This window comes from Callithrix jacchus, chromosome 2 (genome assembly GCF_049354715.1).
Source record: "Callithrix jacchus isolate 240 chromosome 2, calJac240_pri, whole genome shotgun sequence".
Classification (NCBI taxonomy): domain Eukaryota; kingdom Metazoa; phylum Chordata; class Mammalia; order Primates; family Cebidae; genus Callithrix; species Callithrix jacchus.
The window spans coordinates 10,527,714-10,553,709 of record NC_133503.1 but is presented as its reverse complement, the minus strand read 5'-3'; the positions used below and the strand labels follow the sequence as shown (position 1 = coordinate 10,553,709).

Genomic DNA, 25,996 nt, shown 5'->3' with positions numbered 1-25,996 from the left:
TCATGGGCCTGGGTGCAGCCAACATCTTCCCTCCTAAGCATGACTCCCCTTTCCTTTAGAGATGGGCTTTTCTGGAGGGGTCTGTGCTTTCCCCCAGAGCAGCCCTCCACCCCCACCTCCACCCCAAATACAGTAGGAGCATGAAGAAATTATAGCTTATTGATTGTGACCAAGGAGCAGTCCTCAGCGGGTACCAGGATGTGATTTGAGGGATTCTGATGGGAGGGGGTTCTCAGGGAGCACCTGGAAGCCCGGAAACTGCAGGTGTTCCCAGGGGTCTTGATTGGCTGTCACTCTGAATGGAGATTGAAGGGTGCCCTTGCCATCAGACCACCCTGGCCCCTAGTTTAGACTTGGAGCTTGGGCTGGATGGTCCTTACTTAAGTCTCCCCTGCCCCCAGTCACTGCCAGGTGTCCCCACCTTCCAGCCTTGCAACTCTCAAGGGCCTATGTGTCAGGCTGGTGTTGTGGGAGGGAGGCGATCCCGGCTTTCCAGGAAAGGAGCTGTTGGGGCTGTGTCTGTGTGTGTGTTTGGGCGGTGGGGGGAGGGGAGAGGGTTCGGGTCTGCCCTTTAGAGATGAGAAGGTACTAGAATTTAAGTTTCTCTTGTTCAGAATTACATTACTTTTCCCCAGAGGGTGCCCTTTGGAGGCAACCAAGGGAGGTTGGTCCTCTGCCCAGCACTGGCCTTTGGCACTCTGTCTTGGCTAGGAGACAATGGGATGGGGGCCGATGACAAGTGAGGGTCCTCTTCTACGGCCTGCATCAGTCTCAGACTGAGCACGACCCCTGGGGCTGGGGGCTGGGTGAGGGGCTTTATGGGTTCCCCTGTTTATTTGGAGAGACATATCTATCTGTCCATGGTTGGACGGAGGCTGGACCAGCATTCCCTGTCTGTCTGCCATGAAACCTTGCTTTGGGCATGTATTAGAACTCCCTCTCAAAAAAAGAAAATGCTCTCTGCAGCTATGGGGGTGGAGATGTAGAAATGAAGCAACAGTTCTTTCCTAGAGGTGTCTGAGCAAGACCAGAAGAGTTACCTCTCTGGGCTGTGATTAGGGGGATCTGAATCTTTGAAGCTCCACCCCATTGCCCACTAAACCAAATCACCCCTAAGCATCCTCCCAGCCCTGCACTTAAGTTCCCTGTAAAGCTTGGCTTGCAAGGACCAGCTTATAGGGCTCAGGGACCTCTGTCCATTCATCCCTCATTAATTCAACAGCATTTATTTAATTCCCATGATTTCTGTAGCAAGTGCTAGGCAAAGAACACAAAGAAACATCATTGGAGGCCTCCCTCCCTGCTTCTCAGGGCCCTTAGCATGAAAGTGAAGGATCCAGAGAGACACAGGGCAACTCAGCAGTCAGCTATCAATGCAGGCCTGGAGCAGAAGGCCAAAGCTTTGAGGACCATGGGCGTCTGAGAGGGGACTGGAGTGCAGAGTTCAGAAGGAAGACCAAGACCTCAGTTGGCCCTTGGACGTTGGGTGGAGTAGGCGTTGCCTGTTGGGAGAATCGCAGGAAGAGGGTGGGCAGAGCCCACTGGGTGAGGCTGAAGACATTTGGCTGGTTCAGAGATTATTGAGATCAGGAAACATTGAGATGGTTGTTTGGGGCCAGACCAGCAAGGCCTCGAATGCCCACCAGGGCGTTCTGACTCTGGCCTGTAAGCACTGGGAAACCTCTGGAGAATTCTGAGCCCTGGGGAGGTGCATCTATTGCCTCTTTCCTCTTTTAGCTTGGGGTCCAAACAAAAGTGATATTAGATTCTCATTAATCATTGAGCAGCCAAGCGCCCAGTCCAGAAACAATTGTCCACAGCTCTTTGTAAAGAGCACAGACCTGGGACTGTGTAGCAAGAAGAGCCTTACCCACCCTGGGGAATTGCCGTCTGCTTTCCAGTCCTGCAAGAGGCCAAAAGTACTTTGTGCTCTGGCCTTTAGACTCCCATCTCTGGTTTGCAGTCCTCGCTCTGGGGGCCTCTGGATGCAGGCTTGACCTCAAATGCAGCCTTTCAGGGACATCCTCGACAGACGTCAGTGCCAGCCTTGGAGTGTCAGTCTTTCTCTTGCTTATGCAGAGTAAGAGAAAGCAGATTATAGTTTACTAGACTCTGTGATTTTTATTTCTATTTTTTTTAGACAGAGTCTCACTCTGTTGGCTGGAGTGCAGTGGCACAATCTCGGCTCACTGCAACTTCCACCTCCTGGGTTCGGGCCATTCTTGTGCCTCAGCCTCGATAGTAGCTGGGACTACAGGTGTGCACCACCATGTGCAGCTAATTTTTGTATTTTTAGTAGAGAGAGAGTTTCACCATGTTGGCCAGATTGGTCTTGAACTCCTGGGCCCAAGTAATCCACCTGACTCAGCCTCCCAAAGTGTTGGAATTACAGACCTAAGCCACCACACCTGGACCTCTGCATGATTTTTTTTTTTTTTTTTTTTTTTTGAGACAGGGTCTTGCTCTGTTGCCCAGGCTGGAGTGCAGTAGTGCAGTCTCAGCTCATTGCAACCTCCGCCTCCCAGGTGCAAGCAATCCTCTTCACCTCAGCCTCCTGGCTAGCTGGGATAGCAGGCGTGCACCACCATAACCTGGCTAATTTTTGTATTTTTTGCAGAGACGGAGTTTTGCCATGTTGCCCAGGCTGGTGTCAAACTCCTGGGCTCAAGCAATTTCCCTGCCTAAGCCTCCCAAAGTGCTGGGATTACAGGTGTGAACCTCGGCACGCTGTGTCCCTGCATGATTTCGAGCAAGTTTCTTCTGTAACTGCTTACCTTCATCTGTAAAATGAACATAACAAAAGAGAAGGTTGGAAAGACAACGTTGAAGGCACAGAAGCTGGAGTAGTAAGTCTTCCATAGGCCTGGGGGCTGTTCTGACAAAGATCTCTCGTCTCATCTGGGCCAAAGGTGACTCTTGATTTCCCTTTCATGCTTTACTTTTTTGATTGGCCTGAAGAGCTGGGCACAGGCGGTCTTTCAGACAGCTCTTGGGACCAATTCTCCCAGGCCTGGTTATCAACTGGAGACAGTGGGTCATGCGGCCCATGAATTTTTGATGACATCAGATAGCTGCCTAAGGGAGAGCAGGTTTAACCCTGCACTCAGGAATAGAGTACAGACACCTTTTCGGGGATGATGATGGAGGCTGTGCCTTTCGCTAAACACAGAGAATGCACAGGACTGTAATTTGGGAAACAGAGTCAACACTATCAATTATTACCAAAGAACATACAGTTTATATAACAATTTATATTTGTGTGGTGCTTTACAGCATACAAGGCATTTTTTTTTCCTTTTGTTTTTTTTAGAGACGGGGTCTCACTCTGTCACCTAGCCTGGATCGCAGTGGCACGATTGTAGCTGACTGTAGCCTCGAACTCCTGGGGTCAAAGCCATCATCCCACCTCAGCCTCCCGAGTAGCTGGGACCGCAGACATGAGCCATCAAGTGGGGCTAATTTTGATTTATTTATTTATTTTTTGTAGAGACGGGTTTTCTGTGTTGCTCAGGCTGGTCTTGAACTCCTGGCCTCCAGCGACCCTCCTGCCTTAGCATCCCAAAGTGCCGGGATTACAGGCATGAGCCACCACACCTGGCCTATACAAAGCATTTTTACACTTGTTATCACTGCAACCCCATGAGGAAGGCAGGGCAGAAACGATTAGCCACGTTTTGTAGACAAGAAAGTGAGTTCAGAAAATCGACATCTGTTATTCCATATCAGGGGTAGACCCAGGTCCTGTATCCAGTTCTCTGACAATATATGCATTATAGTGATAAAATAAATACAAGGTGAGGAAAAAGATTTGGAGACTAGATTGTAGAGTGGATACAAGTTAATTTCAGAAGATGAGGTAAGGGCTGGGTCTTTGGCCTCTGGGTCCGCTGGGGAAGAAGACTTACTCTGAGCCTCGTCAGTCCCCTATATCTGTTTTTGTTGATTTTTTTTAGAGACAGGGTCTCACTCTGTTGTCCAGGCTGCAGTGCAGTGGTGCGATCATAGCTTACTGCAGCCTCGAGCTCCTAGGCTCAAGTAATCCTCCCAATCTCAGCCTCCCAAGTAACTGGGACATCAGGCAGGTACCACCACCATGCTTGACTGCTTTTTTTTATTTTTAGTAGAGACAAGGTTTCGATATGTTGCCCAGTCTGGTCTAGAACTCTTGAGCGCAAGCCATCCTCCCACTTCAGCCTCCCGAAGTGCTGGGATTACAGGCGTGAGCCACTGTGCCCTGCTCCCTGTAGCCCGATGGCTGTTTTTCAAATTTAGGAGTTTCTTCGTGAATCTGACTGCTTCCTCAAATGTAAGACACCCGACTCACCCGGCAGGCAGATGGGAGGGGTGGAGAGAAAGGATTTCAGATGCCCTGAATAGATGATATTGATGGTGGAGGAGAAAAGACTTCTGGTCAACCCGTTGCTGCTGGAGTCACATGTGTTTGCTGGGCTGGAGGAACGTCGTAGAAGTTAAATGTCCCGCTGGAGAGATCCGTGTGCAAAATGATGCCAAAGACTGATGGGTGACCCGCCCAGCAAACAGCACCGTTTTCAGCCCTGGGCCACAAAATCCATTTAGGGGGTTGCAGCCAGCATTTGAAAAAAGTGAAATAGGCCAGGCGTGCAGGGGCTCATGCTTATAATCCCAGCACTTTTCCAGGCCAAGACAGGCAGATCACCTGAAGTCAGGAGTTTGAGGCCAGCCTGGCCAACAAGGTGAAACCTGTCTCTACTAAAAATACAAAAATGAGCCGGGCGAGGCAGCACGCACCTGTAATCCCAGCTACTTGGGAGGCTGAGGCAGGAGAATCACTTGAACCCAGAAGACAGAGGTTGCAGTGAGCCAAGTTCACACCACTGCACTCCAGCCTGGGCGACAGGGTAAGCCTCCATCTCAAAAAAATAAAAAATAAAAACAAGAGTGAAATAGATGAGAAAACATCCAGGTATATTCCACGTGAGAGGGAAGCATTAGTTCATGAAACTGATTTTGGTTGTATGTATGCGTTCACACAGGTAAGTTTGACTGGCTGGCCCCGTCAAATGTGTGTTTTTTCTTCAAGTTCAGGGGTACATGTGCAGGTTTGTGACCTGTGCCATGCTGGTTTGCTGCACAGACCAACCCATCACCTAGGGGTTAAGCCCAGAGTCCACTAGATATTCTTCCTGATGCTCTCCCTCCTTACCCTCTGACAAACCCATGTGGTGTTCCCTGCCACGTGTCCATGTGTTCTTGTCACTCAGGCCCTACTTATAAGTGAGAACATGCCGTGTTTGGTTTTCTGTCCTGTGTCAGTTTGCTGAGGGTAACGGCTTCCAGCTCTATCCATGTCCCTGCAGAGGACATCACCTTGTTCCTTTCTCTGACTGCGTTGCATTCCATGGTGTATGTGTACCACGGTAAAGCGCGTTTTTACTGCTGTCCGTTGCCTAGTCCGTTTGTGCTGCTTTAAGAGCACCTGAGACCTGGTAATTTATAAAGAACGGTAATTGGCCAGGCACAGTGGCTCCCACCTGTAATCCTAGCACTTTGGGAGGTTGAGGCCAGAGGATTGCTTAAGCCTAAGAGTTTGAGACCAGCCTGGGCAACATAGTGAGACCCTGTCTCCCCCCAAAAAATAAAAATTAGCCAGGCATGGTGGTACGTGCTTGTAATGCCAGCTACTCAGGAGGCTGAGCTCAAAAGGTCAAGGCTGCAGTGAGCTATGACATGACTGCACTCCAGCCTAGGTGGCAGAATGAGACCTTGTCTCTAAAAAAAATTGCTTAGGAGAAAAGAATGTTTGATTTACCCTTTGGGGACAACCTTCTGTTGTCACTGATCACTAAGATTTTATCTCCACCAAGATGAGGTTCCATTACTGAATATCCCCTTTTTATGCACAGCCCTGGATGCGGCCGTTAAGATATGAAGGGATCGGGGCTGAGGACGGCTGCATCCTTGTCTGTCGAAGAGGCTTACAGAGTTGAGAGAGAGAGATTTCCTTGAAATGCACCAAGTGTGACAACATATCAATAGACATTCGCAATTGACAGAACAATCTCACCTGGATTATTTTCTTCCTCATGAGAGCCTTGAGAAGCAGGATTTGGTGCCCTAGGAGGACCTGTCTCCAGAAGCCCCTCCGAGTTGCACTTCTGGTCAGCGGCTAAGTCCACATGCAAACATGGGTTTGAAGACAGCCCCTTCCATGGTGCACTTTTGCCCTGACCACACTCCCTCCCACTTCCCTGCTTCCTGCTGTCTTTCCCCTCTTCCATTCTCCCCGAAACACACGCGCAGCTCTGTGAGTTTCTTGAAGCTCAAGTCCAAGCGTTGTTTCCCCTCCACCTTTGCCTCCCATCTTGCCCAGAGAGGTCCCAGTTCCAAGCCAGGACAGGCACGTGGTCTCACAGCTGCCCCTGAGCCAAAGGTTTCCACAATCAGAGAAGAGTCCTACTGTCCCCAGAGCCCCAAAGAAATTAATCCGTGGGTGATTTAAGAAAAAAAAAAAAATTCCCCACGTCTCCTTTAGATTCCTGGAATTCCTAATGCATCTTTAATTTAGAGGAGGTTCCTGTGGGCAGGTAGGGAGGGGTCAGGGTGGGAGGCGTTATTATAAATGGGAATGGTTGAGTGAGTGGGATCCTAGCCAGACACCATGGCCCCATCCCCTGTGCACAGAGGATTAAGGGAACCCTGTCTGTGACCTGAGGCTGCCCTAGATGCTGAGCCTGGGCGTTGGCGTCTCAGAGGGTAAGTCCCACTGCCCCCACTTGCCAACTCTCAGATCATAGACAAGCTAGTTGATCTCGATGCGTTGTTTCCTCATCTTAAGACAGGTTGGTGCTGTTGAGGTGCTCATTTAAAGTACTTTGCACAAGCCAGGCATGGGTGGCTCATGCCTGTAATCCCAGTGCTTTGGGAGGCTGTGGCAGGAGGATCACTGGAGCCCAGAAGTTCAAGACCAGCCTGGGCAAAATAGCAAGACCCTATCTCTACTTAAAAAAATAAAAATAAAAAATTATCTGGGTGTGGTGGCATGGGACTGTGGTCTCAGCTACTAGGGATCCTCCCAGCTAAGGCAGGTGGATCACTTAAACCCAAGAGTTCAAGGCTGCAGTGAGCTTTGATTGCACCACTGCACTCCAGCCTGGGCGACAGAGCAGGACCCTGTCTAAAAATATAAAATAAGATAAAGTAAAAAATATAGTACTTGGCACATAGTAGGGGCTTAGTAAGCCACGGTTATCATTAGTAACATCTTTGTTCTTTCACTTAGGCTACAAATCTGAAAACTTGAGGGGGATGGGGCGAGCATTCCTTCTTTCCAAATGATCAGTGCTGGGTGAGCTCCGTCTGCTGAGGCAAGCAGATCTGCTAGTAGTTGCAATACACGTGATGCAATGCACAAAGTATGAGGCGTGTGTCAGCCTGGAGAAGGTGGGGTTAACCAGCAACTTAAGGAAGCGCATCATTAAGAAAACTAGGGACGGCCGGGCGCGGTGGCTCAAGTCTGTAATCCCAGCACTTTGGGAGGCCGAGGCGGGTGGATCACGAGGTCAAGAGATCCAGACCATCCTGATCAACATGGTGAAACCCCGTCTCTACTAAAAATATAAAAACTTAGCTGGGCATGGTGGCGCGTGCCTGTAATCCCAGCTACTCAGGAGGCTGAGGCAGGAGAATTGCCTGAACCCAGGAGGCGGAGGTTGCAGGGAGCCGAGATCGTGCCATTGCACTCCAGCCTGGGTAACAAGAGCGAAACTCCGTCTCAAAAAAAAGGAAACTAGGGACAGAGGGGAAGGGCATTTCAGGCACATTGAAAGTGTAAGGTCATGAAACTACAGGGTTTATTCAGGATCTGCCTCTGGTTGATGCTTGAAAAGTGTGCACACTCCCTGCCTCTGTGGGGGTAACGACGTTCCCAGGTTATGGAATCCCAATTTTTTTTTTTTTTTTGAGATAGGATCTCACTCTGTCCCCCTATGCTGGAGTGCTGTGGTGCAGTCACGGCTCACTGCAGCCTCAACCTCACAGGCTCAAGTGATCCTCCTACCTCAGCCTCCCAGGTAGCTGGGACTACAGGTGCTCACCACCACACTGGGCTGATTTTTGTATGGTTTTTTTTTTTTTTTTGAGATGGAGTTTCGTTTGTGTTACCTAGGCTGCAGTGCAATGGCGTGATCTCGGCTCACCGAAACCTCTGCCTCCTGGGTTCAGGCAATTCTCCTGCCTCAGCCTCCCGAGTAGCTGGGATTACAGGTACGTGCCACCATGCCCAGCTAAGTTTTTGTATTTTTAGTAGAGACGGGGTTTCACCATGTTGACCAGGATGGTCTCGATCTCTTGACCTCGTGATCTACCCACCTTGGCCTCCCGAAGTGCTGGGATTACAGGCCTGAGCCACCGCGCCCGGCCTAGGTTTGTTTGTATGTTTTGTAGGGACAGGGATTCACCTTGTTGTCTAGACTTGTCTTGAATCCCTGAGCTCAAGTGATCCGCCCCCTGCCTTGCTCTGCCAAAGTGCTGAGATTATTGGCATTAGCCACTGTGCCTGGCTTGTTTTCCTTTTTACAGAGAAGGTCTCGCTCTGTCCTTGGGGCTGAAATGCAGTGGTGCAATTCCAGTTCTGGTTCACTGAAGCCTCAACCTCCCAGGCTCAATTGATCCTCCCACCTCAGCCTCCCAAGTAGCTGGGACTGCAGGCGTGTGCCACCACGCCCAGCAATTTTTAACTTTTTCGCAATGTTTCCCAGGCTGGTCTTGAACTGCTGGCCTCAAGCAATACTCCTGCCTCAGCTTCCCAACTTGGCCTCCCAAAGCAGAATCTTTTTACACCTCAGTAATTCCTGGAAGAGCTATGCTTTACAAAGGGAAGCAGGCCAGGCGCGGTGGCTCACACCTGTAAGCCCAGCACTTTGGGAGGCCAAGGCAGGCTGATCACCTGCGGTCGGGAGTTTGAGACCAGCCTGACCATCATGGAGAAAACTCGTCTCTACTAAAACTACAAAATTAGCCTGGTGTGGTGACACATGCCTGTAATCCCAGCTACTCGGGAGGCTGAGGCAGGAGAATCACCTGAACCTGGGAGGCGGAGGTTGCAGCGGGCTGAGATCATGCCACTGCACTCCAGCCTGGGCAACATAGCGAGACTCTATCTCAAAAAAAAGGAGGGGGAGACAGCAATTGAAGGAAACACAGGATGCACAGTAGGTGCTGAGTGCATGAATGATTACAAGACAGAAGGAGAAGACATTCCATTTGAGAGAGAGCTGCTGCACACAGGCTGAATACAACCCGGGGGAATGAATGTTGAGTAGGTTTTTTAGGAGCGGGGCCAGAGGAACGGAGAGGAGGAGTGGGCACAGGTGTGAGGTCCCGTGTTAAAAATAACCAGCAAGTCTCTAGTAGAGCCAGTAAGTGGGGCTGCCTCCACTTGACGATCAGACATGGATATGCTATTCTGGCCACCAGGCTTACCCTGCCTACCAGTCCCGGGCCTGGAGATGGCTCTCACTGGTACCAGGATAAGTGTGGGCATTGCAAACTGTGGGTTGGGCAAAGTTTTTTTGAAATGAACATTTCATTAACTTTCTATCATAATCCCTCTTTTGAGCACTCACTGCAGCCTCGTATTCTGGGACCTAAAATCACTTTTTCTTGCTGGATTTTTCTCAGGCTAGAAAGAAGTCTTATGAAATCACTGCCTCCCTACTCCCCTTAGCTCAAGATTATGTCACCAGCCCTGGTGCTGGGTAGGGATGTTTCCAGTGGTTATAACCAGGGTCCTGGCTATTGTCCTTTTTGCTCTGTGTATATGAAGATTGTCCCCTGAGTCAGCAGACACTGAGGACCCAGCCAGACTTCATGCTAGGCATAGATAATATAAGAGAGAATGTGATCCTTTGATGGCTTCTGCCTTAAAAGAGATACAGGCCAGGTGCAGTGGCTCATGCCTGTAATCCCAGTGCTTTGGAAGGCCGAGGCAGGTGGATCACTTGAAGTCAGGAATTTGAGACCAGCCCAGCCAACATGGTGTCTCTACTAAAAATACAAAACTTAGCCAGGTGTGGCAGCATGTTCCTATAATCCCAGCTACTTGGAAGGCTGAGGTGTGAGAATCGCTTGAACCCAGAAGATGGAGGTTGCAGTGAGCTGAGATCGTGCCACTGCACTCTGGCCTGGGCAACAGAGGGAGACTCTGTCTAAAAAAAAAAGGTACAGGAGATAAAATTATAATATTAGTTTAATATTAGTAATTATAATAGTGTAATTAGTACAGCATTAGAGATTTAAGCAAAGTTCTATAGACATTCACAGGCAGGATGATTAATTCTGCCAAATGGTACAGGAAGTGGGGTGGGGAAGGTGTCATTTCATTTATTCATTTATTCAGAAAAGATTTATAGAATGCCTTCCATATGCCAGGTGCTGTTCCAAGCACTTGGGATACATCACTGAGCCAAACAAAGATTCCTGCCTTGTGGAGCTGAGCTCCTGCAGGGATTGAGGGGTTAAGTCATAGATAATAGCAATAAATGTAAATGAGAAAATTTTTTAGGCTGTTGGAAGGTGGTAAATGATCCAGGAAATGGGTTAGATGCAGAAATGGTTGCACTGCCTAAATATACTTGGATAAGAATTGTAAATGAGGGGTGAGCCTGTCATTCCCAGCAGGGGACTTTCCTTGGCTGCCAGGGAACTCTGGAATTCTTGTTCATGGTGTGTTCTTGGCTTACAGTCCGACTGAAATCCTGGACTCCAGATTTAGCTCATGGCTCATTGTTGAGAGTTGCCTGAGTCTAAACCTCAGGGCCCTTTCCCTGTGCCCAGCTCCCCTTGACCATCTTCCTGCGGTCTACACAATTGTGGATCCAGCCATCAGCCAAATGGTGTACAGAGCACTGAACGCTCATCCCATTTCTACCAGATTTTCTAGAAGTTGGAGGGAAGATGCTGCCTCTCATATCCAACAAATCTCTGGTCAGGGAGCCAGGGCAAAACGGGTAGTTCTCTGGTCATGACCCTGGGTGTAGACTTGATGCTATCCACAATAAACAAGGCCCTCTCAGCCCTACCCAAGTAACATCAACTGGAACGAGGCTGGGGGTGACAGAGCACCGTGTCTCATGCAATTCTCAGAAAAGCATAATTCCTATTTTCATGTTCAAGCTGGAGAAACTGAGGCCTAGAGAAGTCAAAGCACTGTTCCTCGCTCTGATCTAGGAACAGTGTTTCAGAGTGGTCCCGGCCTTGGGTCCTGAGGTTCAAAATCTGTCTCTACCACTTACTCAGCTGGGCAGGTTACTGGGCTCTTTCTATGGAGATTTAAGGAAACTCCTCTAGAAACTCAAGTAGGAATGATTAATTCTGGCAAGCGGTATAGGAAGTGGGGTGGAGAAAGTGACCATTCATTTGTTCATTTATTTGGAAAAGGTTTATAGCGTTCCCTTCATATGCCAGGCGTTGTTCTAAGCACTTGTTTAACTGAAGTACACACTCTGGCTTCTCAGTCCCCGAGGAGAGATAGCCTTGAATGCATAGGTCCTGATGCTGGACTTTGCAGGGCTGAGGCTCCTGCACATTGGGTAGATTTTAACACCATGTGGCTGTGGTGATCAGCACCAGCAGTAAGGAAACAGGTAATCCACAGAAATGTTAAACTTCTGCCACTTTTCAGAAAATATGAAAAGGTATAAAGAAAGTAAAGATCAAACATTTTTCCACCATCTAAAACTACTGCTAACAATTTTTTTTTTTTTGAAACAGAGTTTTGCTCTTGTTACCCAGGCTAGAGTACAATGGCGTGATCTCGGCTCACCGCAACCTCCACCTCCTGAGTTCAGGCATTTCTCCTGCCTCAGCCTCCCAAGTAGCTGGGATTACAGGCACACGCCACCATAACCAGCTAATTTTTTGTATTTTTAGTAGAGATGGGGTTTCACCATGTTGACCAGGATAGTCTGGATCTCTTGACCTTGTGATCCACCCACCTCAGCCTACCAAAGGGCTGGGATTACAGGCGTGAGCCACCGCGCCCGGTTACTGCTAACAGTTTAGTTTAGGTCCTTACAGACTTTTCTGGTTGAATCATATGAAATTGCATTTTACATAAGTCAAAAACAGCCAAATTTTCATTTGATTCAACCAAACAGAAGTGTATACACATAGATTGATACACACATATTTAAACAAAATGGGACCACACCATAATACAGTTTTATAGACTTTAATTTTCATTTTCACTATGCTGGGGATCTAGAAACAATATATCAGGGTGGTCCAGGGCATCCATGGGTTCTGGGGTTCAAAACCAGTTTCCACTGTGTACTCACCTGGGGGGTCACCAAGGTCTCCCTTTGTGAGGCTTTCCCATTTGTACGGTGGGCATAGTCCTAGCACCTTCCATACAGAGTTGTGGTGAGGGCAGATGAATTACTGCATGTAAAGTGCTTGGATCAATGCCTTGGCATGGAGCATTCAGTCAATGTTAGTGTTACTGTAATTCCAGATGAGCAGGGGGCGATGTATCGTTTCATTATGATCTGTCCTCTATTAATTACATTTTCCACTGTTGGGGTGAAAGCCTTGTACATTCACCTAAGAGTATGTATCTATTGGCTTACGCGTGCTTAAAGACTTAGGTTTTAAGGTTCTAGCTTTTAAGAATTCTTTTTGCTAATGTTTTTCAAGCTAGGTAGTGAGTACAGGGGAATTTTCCTTGGACACTGCCCTATGACCCTGTAACTTACGCTTCCAGGTCCTGGCCCTGGTCTTAGTCCATTCTTGCTGCCGTAACAAAATACCATAGACTGAGTCTATAAACAATAGAAGTCTATTTCTCGCAGTTTTGGGGGCTGGGAAGTCCAGGATCACAGCACCACTAGATTGAGCGACTGGAGAGAGCCTGTTCTGTAGATGGCGTTTTCTCATTGCATCCTTACGTGGCAAAAAAAGGTGGAAGAGATGGATGCTGTGCCTTCACATAGCAGAAGAGATAGAAGGGGCAAGCAGCTCTCCAAGACCTCTTTTTTTTTTTTAAAGAGACAGAGATTTGCCATGTTGCCCAGGCTGGCCTCAAACTCCTGGGCTCAAACGATCCACCCACCTCGGCCTCCCAAAGTGCTGGGATTACAGGTCTGAGCCACCACGCCCAGCCTCCAAAGCCTCTTTTATGAGGGCATTTGTCCTCTTCACGAGGCACAGCCCTCATGACTTAATCATTTCCCAAAAGGCCCTTCCTCCTAACACCATCACAGTGGAGATTAAGTTTCCACATGAGTTTTAGAGGGGACACAAATACTTAAAACTGTCGTACCCCATTTCTGCTTTTCTACTCGCTAGAAACAGTGACTGCTCACCAAAACTGGGCCTTGCTCACTTCTGTGGCTCAGTCATGCTGTCACCTCTACCTGAATGCCCTGGCATCTCCCCTTTCCAGGCCAGCTTCTCAGCTGGTTAGGTTGGTTCTTCCTCCAGGCGGTCATCACCAACCCTTCAGCCTCAGATAGATGCCCACACCCCAGGCCTCCATACGGTACGTTCCCACCAATCTCTCTCCTCTGACAGGGTGGACACGGTGCCATCATCTTTCTCCCCATCTAGACCTCACTCTTTGAAACCAGGACTACATCTTAGTGATCTGTGAGTTGACTTGACTGTGTGCTCAGTATACCTACCCAGGAGTTTGAGACCAGCCTGGGCAATATAGCGAGACCCCATCTCTATAAAAAACTTAATCAATGGTGGTTCATACCTGTAATCCCAGCACTTTGAGAGGCCGAGGCCGGCAGATCACCTGAGGGCAAGAGTTCGAGACCAGCCTGGCCAACATAATGAAATCCCCAACTCTACTAATTTTTGTAAAAATACAAAAATTAGCTGGGCATGGTGGCAGGTCCCTATAATCCCAGCTACTCAGGAGGCAGGAGTCTGAGCCAGGAGAATCACTTGGACCCAGGAGGTGGAGGCTGCAGTAAGCCGAGATTGCACCACTGCACTCCAGCCTTGGCAACAGAGCGAGACTCCGTCTCAAAAAAAAAAAAAATTAAACAAAAATATACCTATGTACAGACACAGAGGGATGACTGTGTATATTTGATGAGTGAATTCAATGAATGAATAAAATCATGACTATCTGAATGAATGATAGGACTTAAAGAAATGGAGATGGTTTGGGCAGGGTGGTTAATCTTGGTTAGAGAGGTGGCATAGTGAGGGCATGTGGGTCAAATTAGGCAGGACATGTTTGGGAATGGGAAGGACAGGAATGAATTCTAAGACTGGAAGGGCAAGTGGGGGCTGGATCTCAGGGCCTTGAGTGCCAGGCCAGGCAGTGGAGCAGTTTCCCCATGAGCCCTGGATGTTTCTGGCATGATTGGAGCTGTGCTTTAGAAAGGCAGGGTCTGGGCCGGGTGCAGTGGCTCACACCTGTAATCTCAGCACTTTGGGAGGCCGAGGCGGGTGGATCACTTGAGGTCAGGAGTTTGAGACCAGCCTGGCCAACATGGTGAAACTCAGTCCCTACTAAAAATACAAAAATCAGCCAGGCATGGTGGTGCACACCTGTAATCCCAGCTACTCGGGAGGCCAAGGCCAGAGAATTTCTTGAACCCGGGAGGCAAAGGTTACAGTGAGTCCAGACTGTGCCACTACACTTTCTGGGTGACAGAGCAGGACCATGTTTCAAAAAAAGAAAAGAAAAGAGATAAGCAATTTTCTCCCCAACTCTAAAGAAGGGCTCTTCTTTACCCTCAGGACAGAAGTAGAAGGGACAGTTCCTGGCAGCTTTGCTTTTTGAGGAAGTCACGTCACAGCCGTGCAGCCGATGATGAAATCCACCTCCGGAATTAGCAACAATCCCTCTTTCCACTTTAGAAAACTGATTAGCAAATCCTCCCCAGCTTGTTCTCACTCCCTGGGTCCGGAGCAGGGAGTATCCATCAGCGCCCCTGCCTGCTTGATTATGTGGCCTTCAGAGTGAAACCAGAGCCTCACTCCTCATTCACTCTCTTTTCTTTGGTTCTGACCTGAGATTAGTGAGGCCTGTGCTTTGGAGGGTGTGTGTGTGTGTGTGTGTGTGTGTTTCTTTTACAAGGTCTGGCTCTGTCTCCCAGGCTGTAGTGCAGTGGCATGATCACGGCTCTCTGCACCTTCTGGACGTGAGTGATCCTCCCGCCTCAGCCTCCCTAGTAGCTGGGACTAGAGACGCCACCATCCTTGGCTAATTTTTAAAATTTTTTGTAGAGGTGTGGTCTGACTATGTTTTCCAGGCTACCTAGGCTCAAGCAATCCTCCTGCTTTGGCCTCCCAAAGTGCTGGTATTATAGGCTGAAGCCACCATGCCTGGCCTGGTTATATGTTATTTGTATATTAATAAGGACTTCAGTTCCTGAAACCTAGGATAGGACTTACGTGGCCTTGACCTGTAAGTTCTTAAGTTCTTTTTTTTTTTTTTTTTTTTTTTTAAGACATGGTCTCACTCTGTCAGCTAGGCTGGAGTGCAGGGGCATGATCTTGGCTCACTACAACTTCCATCTCCCGGGTTCAAGTGATTCTCCTGCCTCAGCCTCCTGAGTAGCAGAGACTACAGGTGCATGCCATCACACCTGGCTAATTGATGTTTTGGTAGAGATGGGGTTTCACCATGTGAGCCAGGCTGGTCTCGAACTCCTGACCTCAAGTGATCCACTCAGCCTCCCAAAGTGCTGGGAATATAGGCGTGAACCACTGCGCCTGGTTGAACTCCAGGTTCTTATCAGTGGAAAGGCATGTGAATTATTCTTCCCAGTCCAGGAAGGATATAGCCAGGATTGACACATCTGGAGTGAGATCTGCTACCGGCTGGGGTCATCTGGCTAGCCATGCATTACAAGTAGCTCGGCAAACCACTCACTCATTGTAAATCTCAGTTTCCCCACCTGTTCAGCGCAGTTAGTAGTCAGTGTCACTACAAGGGTTGAACGAGGTAAGGAATGGGAAGGAATCTATTACAGATCAGAAGAGGTTAACTGAATTAGAGCCTGAACTGTAGAGAGGCAGAGTCTGTGTTTTATTTTATTTATTTATTTAAGACAGAGTCTTGCTCTGTCACCCAGGCTGGAGTGTAGTGGTGCAGTCTCGGCTCACTGCAGCCTCCGCCTCCCAGGTTGAAGTGATTCTCCTGCCTTAGCCTCCCAAGCAGCTGGGGTTACAAGTGTGTGCCACCATGCCCAGCTAATTTTTGTATTTTTGGTAGAGATGGGGTTTCACCATCTTGGCCAGGCTGTTCTTGAACTACTGACCTCAGGTGATCCACTTGCCTCAGCCTCCCAAAGTGCTGGGATTACAGGTGTGAGCCACTGCACCCAGCCAGGTCTGTGTTTTAGATTAAAAACTCAAAACCCTAAAAGAGAATATAGGGAGAAGGAAGTTGAGAAAAGAAGTGAGGAGAGAAACTGTGGATGTTCTGCCTTATATTTTCTCTGCTTCCCTCCTAGACTCCTCATACCTCCCCTCACTTCAACCGCCAAGACGTGCATGCATGTGTGCGTGTGTGCATGCACGCACACACACACGCACAGACACACACACACACACCTACAGCCCAGGTCCTGGTGCCAATCTTCCCCAAGCAATCACCAATCAATTCCATCTCTCTTTTCCCTAAAAGATTCTATTAAAAAAACAAGAAGCGCAAAAGGGCCAGGCACGGTGATTCATGCCTATAATCCCAAAACTTTGGGAGGATGAGGCAAGTGGATTGCTTGAGCCCTGGAGTTCAAGACCAGCCTGAGCAACGTAGCGAGACCCCCATCTCTATGTATTTTCAAAAAAAATATTTAAAGAAAAGAAGGGCACAAAAGCGACCAAGTACATTTAAGTATTGGTTTCATCCGGGGATGTCCAAATACTTTTTATATTTGTATTTATTTTTTTATTTTGAGATAGGGTCTCGCTCCGTCACCCAGGCTGCAGTGCAGTGGCACAAACGTAGCTCACTGCAGCCTCAACTTCCCCGGGCTCAGGTGATCCTTCTGCCGCAGCCTCCTGTGTAGCTATGAGTATAGGCATGAGCCACCACACCCTAATTTTCTGATGTTTTGTAGAGATAGGGTCTCACTATTGTCCAGGCTGGTCTCAAATTCCTGGGCTGACGCAGTCCTCCTGCCTCGGCCTCCCAAAGTGCTGTGATTACAAGCATGAGCCACCAAGCCCAGGCTCAAGCACTTTACAAGCCAGAAAGGCAGTGAGGAGGAGGAGAAGAGTTGGTTTGAGGACAAGCGAGACGCTCTGGGGAGAGCGGGGCTGGAGAAGAGGAGGCGGAGGCTGGCTGAGCTCCTTTCTCCAAGTGGCACTTGCCTGTGCCTTGAGTGTAGCTCCCGGCATCCTGCGCAGTCCTCAAGTCCTGACTTCTCAGCCCTGACCTCGCTTCCTGTTTCACTGTGAAGAGATACCATCCGTGAAAACTGGCACTGCCCTCGCCCTCATGTCCGCCTCCGCCTCCGTCTGCGTCTGTCTTGTGGGATCTGGCCCAGCCTGTCCTCCTGCTGGGCAGCAGGCCCCATCCCCATCCCAGCCACTCTCCCTTCGGCACCTCACGTACATGCAAACGCGCTATCATGCCTCCCGTTAGAAACAAGAAAGCGTTGCCCTCACCCCCTCCCAGTGGCTGCCCGCTTTCTCCCTCTTCACGGCAGGAATCCTGGAGAGCACTCCAGGTCTCCAGCATTCAGCCTTCCCTTTCTCTCCTGAATTTACCATCAGAGAGGGAAATCTATTTATTTGTTTGTTTGTTTGTTTGTTTGTTTTTTGAGACAGTCTCACTGTATCACCCAGGCTGGAGTACAGTGGCACGATCTCGGCTCACTGCAGCCTCCATCTCCTGGGTTCAAGCAGTTCTCCTGCTTCAGCCTCCCAAGTAGCTGGGTGGCATGCTAACCACCACATCTGGCTAATTTTGGTATTTTTAGTAGAGACAGCGTTTCTTCATGTTGGCCAGGCTGGTCTTGGACTGGCCTCAAGCGATCTGCCCACCTTGGCCTCCCAAAGTGCTGGAATTCCAGGTGTGAGCCACCGCCTGGCTCACTGCAGCAGTGAAGGTGGCGGCATCTGTGCCGTGGTTCCTGCAGCCACGCTGATCCCTGAAGTCTGTTCTCAGCACAGCAGCCAGGGGGATCCTAGTGAATCAGATAGTGTTACTGCTTTGCTCAAAACCTTCCAGCAAGGCCGGGAGCAGTGGCTCACATGTGTAATCCCAGCAGATCTCTTGGGGCCAGGAGTTCAAGGCCAGCCTGGGCAACATAGAAAGACCCAGTCTTTACCAACCCCCTACCAAAAAAAAAATCTAACAGCTTCCAGTAGCCCTGGTCTTATGTGGAACAAAGGCTAGTCCTTACCAAGGGCCACGAGGCCCCTAGGCATTTGGCCCCTCCTGCCCCTGACTTCTGGCTCCAGCCACACTTCCTTCTGCCTGCCACCTGGGCTTCTGCTCCTGTGCCTGGAACTCTTCCCCCCAGCATCTGCCAGGCTCACTTCCTCATCATTTTATTTATTTTTTGAGACAGGGTCTTACTCTGCTGCCCAGGCTGGAGTGCAGAGGCACTATCATAGCTCACTGCAGCCTCAAAACTCCTGGGTTCAGGCAATCCTCCCACCTCAGCCTCCCCATTAGCGGGGACTATGCCACCACACCAGGCTAATTTTTTCATTTAAAATTTTTTTTTATAGAGACAGGATCTTGCTATGTCACCCTGGCTGTTCTCAAGCTCCTGGTCTCAAGCAGTCCTGCCTCCTCGGCCTCCCAAAGTGCTGAGATTATAGATGTGAGCCACCTCATCAGCTTCTCATCACTTACAAATCTGTGTCCCTCCCTCTGTCACCTCAGCACAGTCTTCCTCAGTGACCCCTTGGGAGGTTATGATGCTGCCTAGAGCACTCCAGCCCTGTCCTTGCCATCTTCCCTAACCCTCTCGCCATCCGAACCATCACAGATATTGTTTCTTTGTTTACCACCTCTGCCTGTCTACCCTGCTAAAATGTAAGATCCAGGAGGGCAGAGATTGTCATTTCTGTTTCTCACTGTTTTTTGCTTGCTTGCTTGCTTGCTTGTTTTGAGACAGAGTCTCGCTCTGCCACCCAGGCTGGAGTGCAGTGGTGCTGTCTCGGCTCACTGCAACCTCCATCTCCTAGGCTCAACAATTCTCCTGCCTCAACTCCTGAGGAGCTGGGACTACAGGCCCACACCACCATACCTGGCTAATTTTTGTGTTTTTAGTAGAGATGGGTTTCATCATGTTGGCCAGGCTGGTCCTGAGCTCCTGACCTTAAGTGACCCACCTGCCTTGGCCTCCCAAAGTGCTAGTATTACAGGCATGAGCCATTGTACTGGCTTTTTTTTTTTTTTTTAAAACAAGGTCCTGCTCTGTTGCCCAGGCTGAAGTACAGTGGCACAGTCTTGGCTCACTGCAACCCCCACCTCCTGTGCTCAGATGATCCTCCCACCTCAGCCTCCCAAGTAGCTGGAACTATAGGCACACACCAGTGTGCCTGGATAATTTCTTGTATTTTTGTAGAGACAAGGTTTTGCCATGTTGCCCCGGCTGGTCTTGAACTCCTGGGCTCAAGCATTCCATCCACCTTGGCCTCCCGAAGTGCTGGGATTACAGGCATGAGCCACCACACCCTCACTGTATTTCTAGAGCAGTGCCAGGCATATGATAGGCCTTCCAGAAATATAAGCTGAATGAATGAGTGACTGTGAAAATAATTCATAGCAGTTGTTCCCTGGGTTTAGGGAAGACCAGAAGAGACTGGGGTGGCCCCTGAGAATCTGTTACCCGTGATCACAGTGAAACAGAAATAGATGACACAGAGCAGGGGTGGGTGTCTTTTAGAAGAAAATAGGTGACCATCTATATTGGGCCAGTTCTATACTTAGCAAGACGACATGGGAGGAGAGCTATTCTTCTGAGCTTTATGTAACAGATGTGATTTTGTATAAATCACACTTCTGTAAACTGAATCCTATCTTAAATGTACTAACAGCAATTGCTATTTAAACGATTCAGATGCCAGTGTCTTCTGTGAAATGAATAATAATCTCCTAATTTGGCCTTGGTGTCAATTCACATTTTCCAGAAAAAAATTGACTTACATCAAGGTATGCTTGTCTGAGCTGAGAAACTGTTTTCATTCTCCCCATTTCCACCGTATTTATTGTTTCTTCTCTTCTCACTCTCATTCTTCCTTTTTGTCATGATTTTTCTTTTTTCTGAGACAGAGTCTCTCTCTGTTGCCCAGGTTGGAGTGATCTTGACCCACTGCAACCTCCACCTTTGGGGCTTAAGCGAGTCTCCTGCCTCAGCCTCCCAAGTAGCTGGAATTACAGCATTCACACGCCACCACGCCACGCTAGTTTTTGTATTTTTAGTAGAGATGGGGTTTCGCCAGGTTGGCCAGGCTGGTCTTGAACTCTTGACCTCAAGTGATCCACCCACCTGGGCCTCCCAAAGTGCTGGGATTACCGGCATGAGCCACCACGCCTGGCCACTACTTTTCTTTTAGCTGAATTTTTTTTATTAGACTCTGACATAGAATGTTCTTCTGTAACATCACTAGAATTAACTGTCATAGGCCCTTCCCAGGCCAAATGGGTCCAGTTTGGGGGTAGAGCAAAGGCATCTGGGGGGGTTGTACAAACTAGGGGTACAGGATTCTCAGATGAAATCCCGGCCTAGCCAAGTCTGGGAACTACTGACCAAAGGCATTCTTTCTAGGCACAGTGATTCCTACAATAAAAGGTAGGATATCAAGGATGTTGGGTGGGAGGCCGAGGTGGGAGGCTCATGTGAGCCCAGGAGGTTGAGACCAGCCTGGCCAACATGGTGAAATCCCCATCTCTACTGAAAATACAAAAATTAGCCAGGTGTGGTGGCTCACACCTGTAATCCCAGCACTTAAGGAGGCTGAGGCAGGTGGAACATTTGAGGTCAGGAGTTGGAGACCAGCCTGGCCAACATGGTGAAAGCTGTTTCTACTAAAAATGCAAAATTAGCCAGAGGTGGTGGTGCGTGCCTTTAATTCCAGCTACTTAGGAGGCCAAGGTGGAAGAATCTCTTGAACCCAGGAGGTGGAGGTAGCAGTGAGCCGAGATAGCACCATTGTACTCCAGCCTGGATGATAGAGTGAAACTGTGTCTCAAGAAAAAAAAAAAAAACTGAGGAAACGAGAGGGTGTTGGAGGGCATGAAGAGAGGAAATTGGGCAATGCTGGTGGTTTGCAGGGAGGGCACAGCCCAGGGTTACCCACTCTCGCTGACAAGCTGCCTATCTGGAAGGCTTCCCCTGGAAGCTCTGGCCAGGGCCATTACAAAAGGCCACTCCAGTCTGGCTCTGTGAATAGCGAAGGACCAGGATATGTCTGGTGGATTTACCCAAGGTTGGACTTTCTAGGCAGAGAGCCTTGCCCAACCAGTGACCACGATGAATGGGGAATGCACCCTCTGGGTGCAACACCTGTGAGCAGGACTTTGCAGTTTGGGGTCTGCGGAAGCGGAACCAAGGCTTCCTCCATGACGAGAGACACAGCCTCATGAGGGAGGAGCCCCTTTCGAAGCCACAGCCACATCTGTGGATGAGGAGGGAACATAAGGCAGCTTTTTTCCTTTCCCCAAGACCTGGTGTCTGAGTCTCTTACCCTGTGCCCTACATCCCAGGCCACTTTGAAAGCCTGAGTGGGCACCCCAAGGGTCATCACAGATATTCTCTTATGAGGGAGGCAGCTGGCATACGGGGAAAGGAGACCAAGAAATCAAGACTCACACAAGGAACCAGGCTGAGGCCGGGCGCGGTGGGTCACGCCTGTAATCCCAGCACTTTGGGAGACTGATGCAGGAGGATGGCTTGAGGTCAGGAGTTTAAGACCAGCCTGGACAACACATGGAGATCCACACCTCTACAAATAATAAAAAAAAAATGAGTGGCCGGGAGCAGTGGCACATGCTTGTAATCCCAGCATTTTGGAGGTCGAGGCGTGTGATCACCTGAGGTCAGGAGTTCAAGACCAGCCTGGCTAACATGGTGAAATCTCGTCTCTACAAAAGACATTAGCTGGGCATGGTGGCAGGTGCCTGAAATCCCAGCCACTTGGGAGGCTGAGAGGCAGGAGAATTGCTTGAACCCAAGAGGCAGAGGTTGCAGTGAGCCGAGATTGCGCTATTGCACTCCAGCCTGGGTGACAGAGCAAAACTCCATCTCAAAAAAGAAAAAAAAATTAACTGGGCGTGATGGCATATGCCTATGCTCCCAACTACTTTGGGAGGCTGAGGAGGGAGGATTGCTTCAGCCCAGGAGGTCAAGGCTGCAGTGAGCCGTGATTATACCACTGTACTCCAGCCTAGGCAACAGAGCAAGACTTTGTCTCAAAAAAGAAGAAAGTCATCTAAATGCAGTTACTGTTGTTCCCAGCATCAGTCGGATCAGTCACTGTGCCTGACATGTACCTCCCGGGTAAACATGGGGAGGAAGACACAGGCTCCACAGGCTCAGGGAGCCAGCATGCCTTACCCTAAAGTCATGGGGGCCAGTCATCAGCCTCTGTAAATGTGGACATCCACCCTTACGGGCTGCTTTATCTAGCCCAGGGGCCAGCAAACATGTTCTGCAAAGGTCCAGATGGTAAAACGTTTTTGGTTTTGTGGCCTCCTGCTTCTAGTTTCTCCCTCCTCCTCCTCCTCCTTCTCCTTCTCTTCCTCCTCCCCCTCCTCCTCCCCCTCCCCCCACTCCTCCCCCTCCTCCTCCTTCTCCTCCTCCCCCTCCTCTTCCTCCTCCTCCTCCTCCTTCTCCTCGTCCTCCTCCTTCTCTTCCTCCTCCCCCTCCTCCTCCCCCTCCCCCCACTCCTCCCCCTCCTCCCCCTCCTCCTCCTTCTCCTCCTCCCCCTCCTCTTCCTCATCCTCCTCCTTCTCCTCGTCCTCCTCCTTCTCCTCCTCCCCCCACTCCTCTTTCTCCTCCTCTTCTTCCTTCCCACTGTTAGAAAATGGAAAACCTGGCTTGCGCCCGTAATCCCAGCACTTTGGGGGGCTAGAAACCAGGAGTTCAATACCAGCCTGGGTAACAAAGCAAGACCCCCATCTCTACAAAAAAACTCTCAATTCCTTGTACTATGTGTTACCCACCCAAGTCGGAAGGCTTCAGCTCGCTCGGCACCCAGGGCAATCCTACCAGGACCGAACTCATCCTGGACTCGGGTTGTCTCTTTTGGTGCTTTTTCTGGCTTTTTCAGTTCAAAGATTGTTCCAGACAGAAAAGACAGAAGCAGAATTAGAGTTTATGATCTCCCTTGGCTGAAAGCAGCACACCATCCCTCCCTTGTTCCTTTCGCTTCTCATGTCATATGGTAGCCCCTGTGTGTATCCTACAGCTGTTCCAGAAGCTTCGTGTTATTGGGGGTTAGTTTTCTGACGCTCTTCATTATTGTGTGCTACTCATAGATAGAAGTAACTTTACACCCGTAACTGCTCTCTTTTCTTCATAAAGCACATTTTCTGTTTCTGTATTTGTTTGAGACAGTCTCATTTGTCACCCGGTCTGAGTGCAGTGGCGCGATCTCAGCTCACTGGGTTCAAGCGATTCTCCTGCCTCAGCCTCCCGAGTAGCTGGGATGACAGGCGCCCACCACCACACCTGGCTAATTTTTGTATTTTTAGTAGAGACAAGGTGTTACCATATTGGCCAGGCTGGTCTCAAACTCCTGACCTCAGCCTCCCAAAGTGCTGGGATTGCAGGTGTGAGCCATTGCACCTGGCCGGTTTTTTTCTTGTTGTTTGTTTTTGTTTTTTGTTTTGAGACAGAGTCTCGCCGTATCACCCAGGCTGGAGTGCAGTGGCGCGATCTCGGCTCACTGTGACCTCTACCTCCTGGGCTCAAGAGATCCTCCACCTTGATCTCTTAAAGTGTTGGGATTACAGGCGCGAGTACAGTCAGAGGGAAAGGAAGGGAAGGACAGAAAGGAGAAGTACAGTCTTTGTCCTTTTGAGGACAAGATCCACTTTTTTGTTGCGAAACTAACATGACTGTTTAACTTCAGTGTCTCTATCTGTCATCCAGGATAGAGTTCAGTGGCGCAGTCATAGCTCGCTGCAGCCTCCAACTCCTGGGCTCCAGTGATCCTCCTGCCTCAGCCTCTCAAGTAGCCAGCACTACAGGTATACCACCATACCCAGCTAAATTTTTATTTTTGTAGAGATGGGATCTTACTGTGTTGCCCAGGCTGGTCTCGAACTCCTGGCCTCAAGTAAGCCTCCTGTCTGGGATTCCAGACATGAGCTGCCACACCTGGCCACAGGATCCACTTCCTATCATCTGTGCGCTCTCTTGCAGCCCTTGGTGTGGTGCCCTGCGTCCTGGCAGCTGTGTGCAGGTGCGTGGCTGTCCATTACTGTCTATAAAAGGCTCTCTTGTGGTTGTATGGCCAAGGGTCTTACAACCTGTATGGCAGCCCTGCCTTGCGTATAGTAGGTATTCAGTAAAATCACTTTCTCAGGCTGGGCACCGTGGCTCACACTTGTAATCCCAGCACTTCGGGAGGCTAAAGCAGGCGAACTCCTGATCACTTGAGGTCAGGAGTTTGAGACCAGCCTGGCCAACATGGTGAAACCCCATCTCTACTAAAAATACAAAATGAGCTGGGTGTGCTGGTGGATGCCTGTAATCCCAGCTACTCAGGAGGCTGAAGCAGGAGAATTGCTTGAACCCAGGAGGTGGAGATTGCAAATAGCAAAGATCGCCCCCTTGCACTCCAGCCTAGGCAACAGAGGGAGACTCCATCTCAAAAAAAAAAAAAAAAAAAATCAATTTCTCAGTGTTTTTTAACTTTTCTTATTGTGACAAAATACACATTACATGAAATTCACTATTGTAAGCAATTAAAGTGTATAAGTAGCATTCGGCACATTCCCTGTCGCACAACTAACATTATCAGTACCCCAACAGGAGACCCGCACCCATTAAGGAGTCACTTCCCAGTCCCTCTCCTACCAGACCCCAGTGGCCACCAGTCAGCTCTCTGTCTCTGTGGATCTGCCCCTTCTGAGCATTTCATACAAATAGGATCGCACATTGTGTCACCTTTCACGTCTGGCTTCTTTCATGTAGCATGTTTTTGAGGCTTATCTACCTTATAATTCCATGTGTGTGTGTGTGTGTGTGTGTGTGTGTGTTGGTAAAATATACAAACCATAAAATTTACCATTTTAGGGCCCAGCGCATGGCTCATGCCTGTAGTCCCAGCACTTCGGGAGGCTGGGACGGGCAAAGTGCTTGAACCCAGGAGTTTAAGACCAGCCCAAGCAACATAGTAAAATCCCATCTCTACAAAAATTACCTGAGTGTGGTGGTATGTGCTTATCATCCTGGCTACTCAGGAGGCAGAGGCAGGAGGATCACTTGAGGCCAGAAGTTTGAGACCTGCCTAGGCAACATAGCAAACCTCATCTCTACAAAAAATATTTAAAAATGAGCCAGGTGCGGTGGCATGCACCTGTCATCTCAGCTACCTGGGAGGCTGGGATGGGAGGATTGCTCGAACCCAGGAGGCTGAGGCTGTACTGAGCCATGTTTGCACCAGTGTACTCCAGCCTGGGCAGCACGGTGAGACTCTGCCTCTTAAAAAACAAAAACAAGGCGGGCGGCTGTCCTGGGTAAGAAGGTGAGGCAGACCGGAGCGGGGAGGCTGTTGGCTGGTGGCAGGTTTGTGTTGGATCCTGGGAGTTTCAGAAGGAAGCACGCTGTGGGAGAGGTGGCGCGCTCAGCTGGACCTGGCTTTGAACTCCGGCTTCACTTCTTACGGGCTGTGTTACTTGCAAGCAGCTTCTGGAAAATAGGGGCTCAGATTTCCAGCCCTCTAGGGCCCAAAGGAGGATGAGAAGCAAATTACCAGTGCAGTGCCTGGGAGGAGGAAGAGAACCAAGTGAGGGTCAGCAGCTGCTGCTGCTACCACTGATCCGGTGACAACAGCTCTATTATTATTATTTTTGATC

General features: G+C 49.4%; 1 protein-coding gene across 6 annotated transcripts in view; it reads left to right on the top strand.

Annotated features, from left to right (window-relative positions):
• Positions 1–25,996, top strand: part of HIP1 (huntingtin interacting protein 1) — a 207,594-nt gene that overhangs the window by 96,730 nt on the left and 84,868 nt on the right. The window contains exon 1 of one of the 6 annotated variants that reach the window (XM_054247615.2): positions 6,038–6,140. The exons of the other annotated variants lie outside the window; for them this stretch is intronic. Coding sequence (XP_054103590.2) covers positions 6,066–6,140 — 75 coding nt within the window. The 5' untranslated portion in view covers positions 6,038–6,065. Of the gene's footprint in view, positions 1–6,037; positions 6,141–25,996 lie in introns of those variants that run through there. 6 annotated transcript variants of the gene reach the window in all.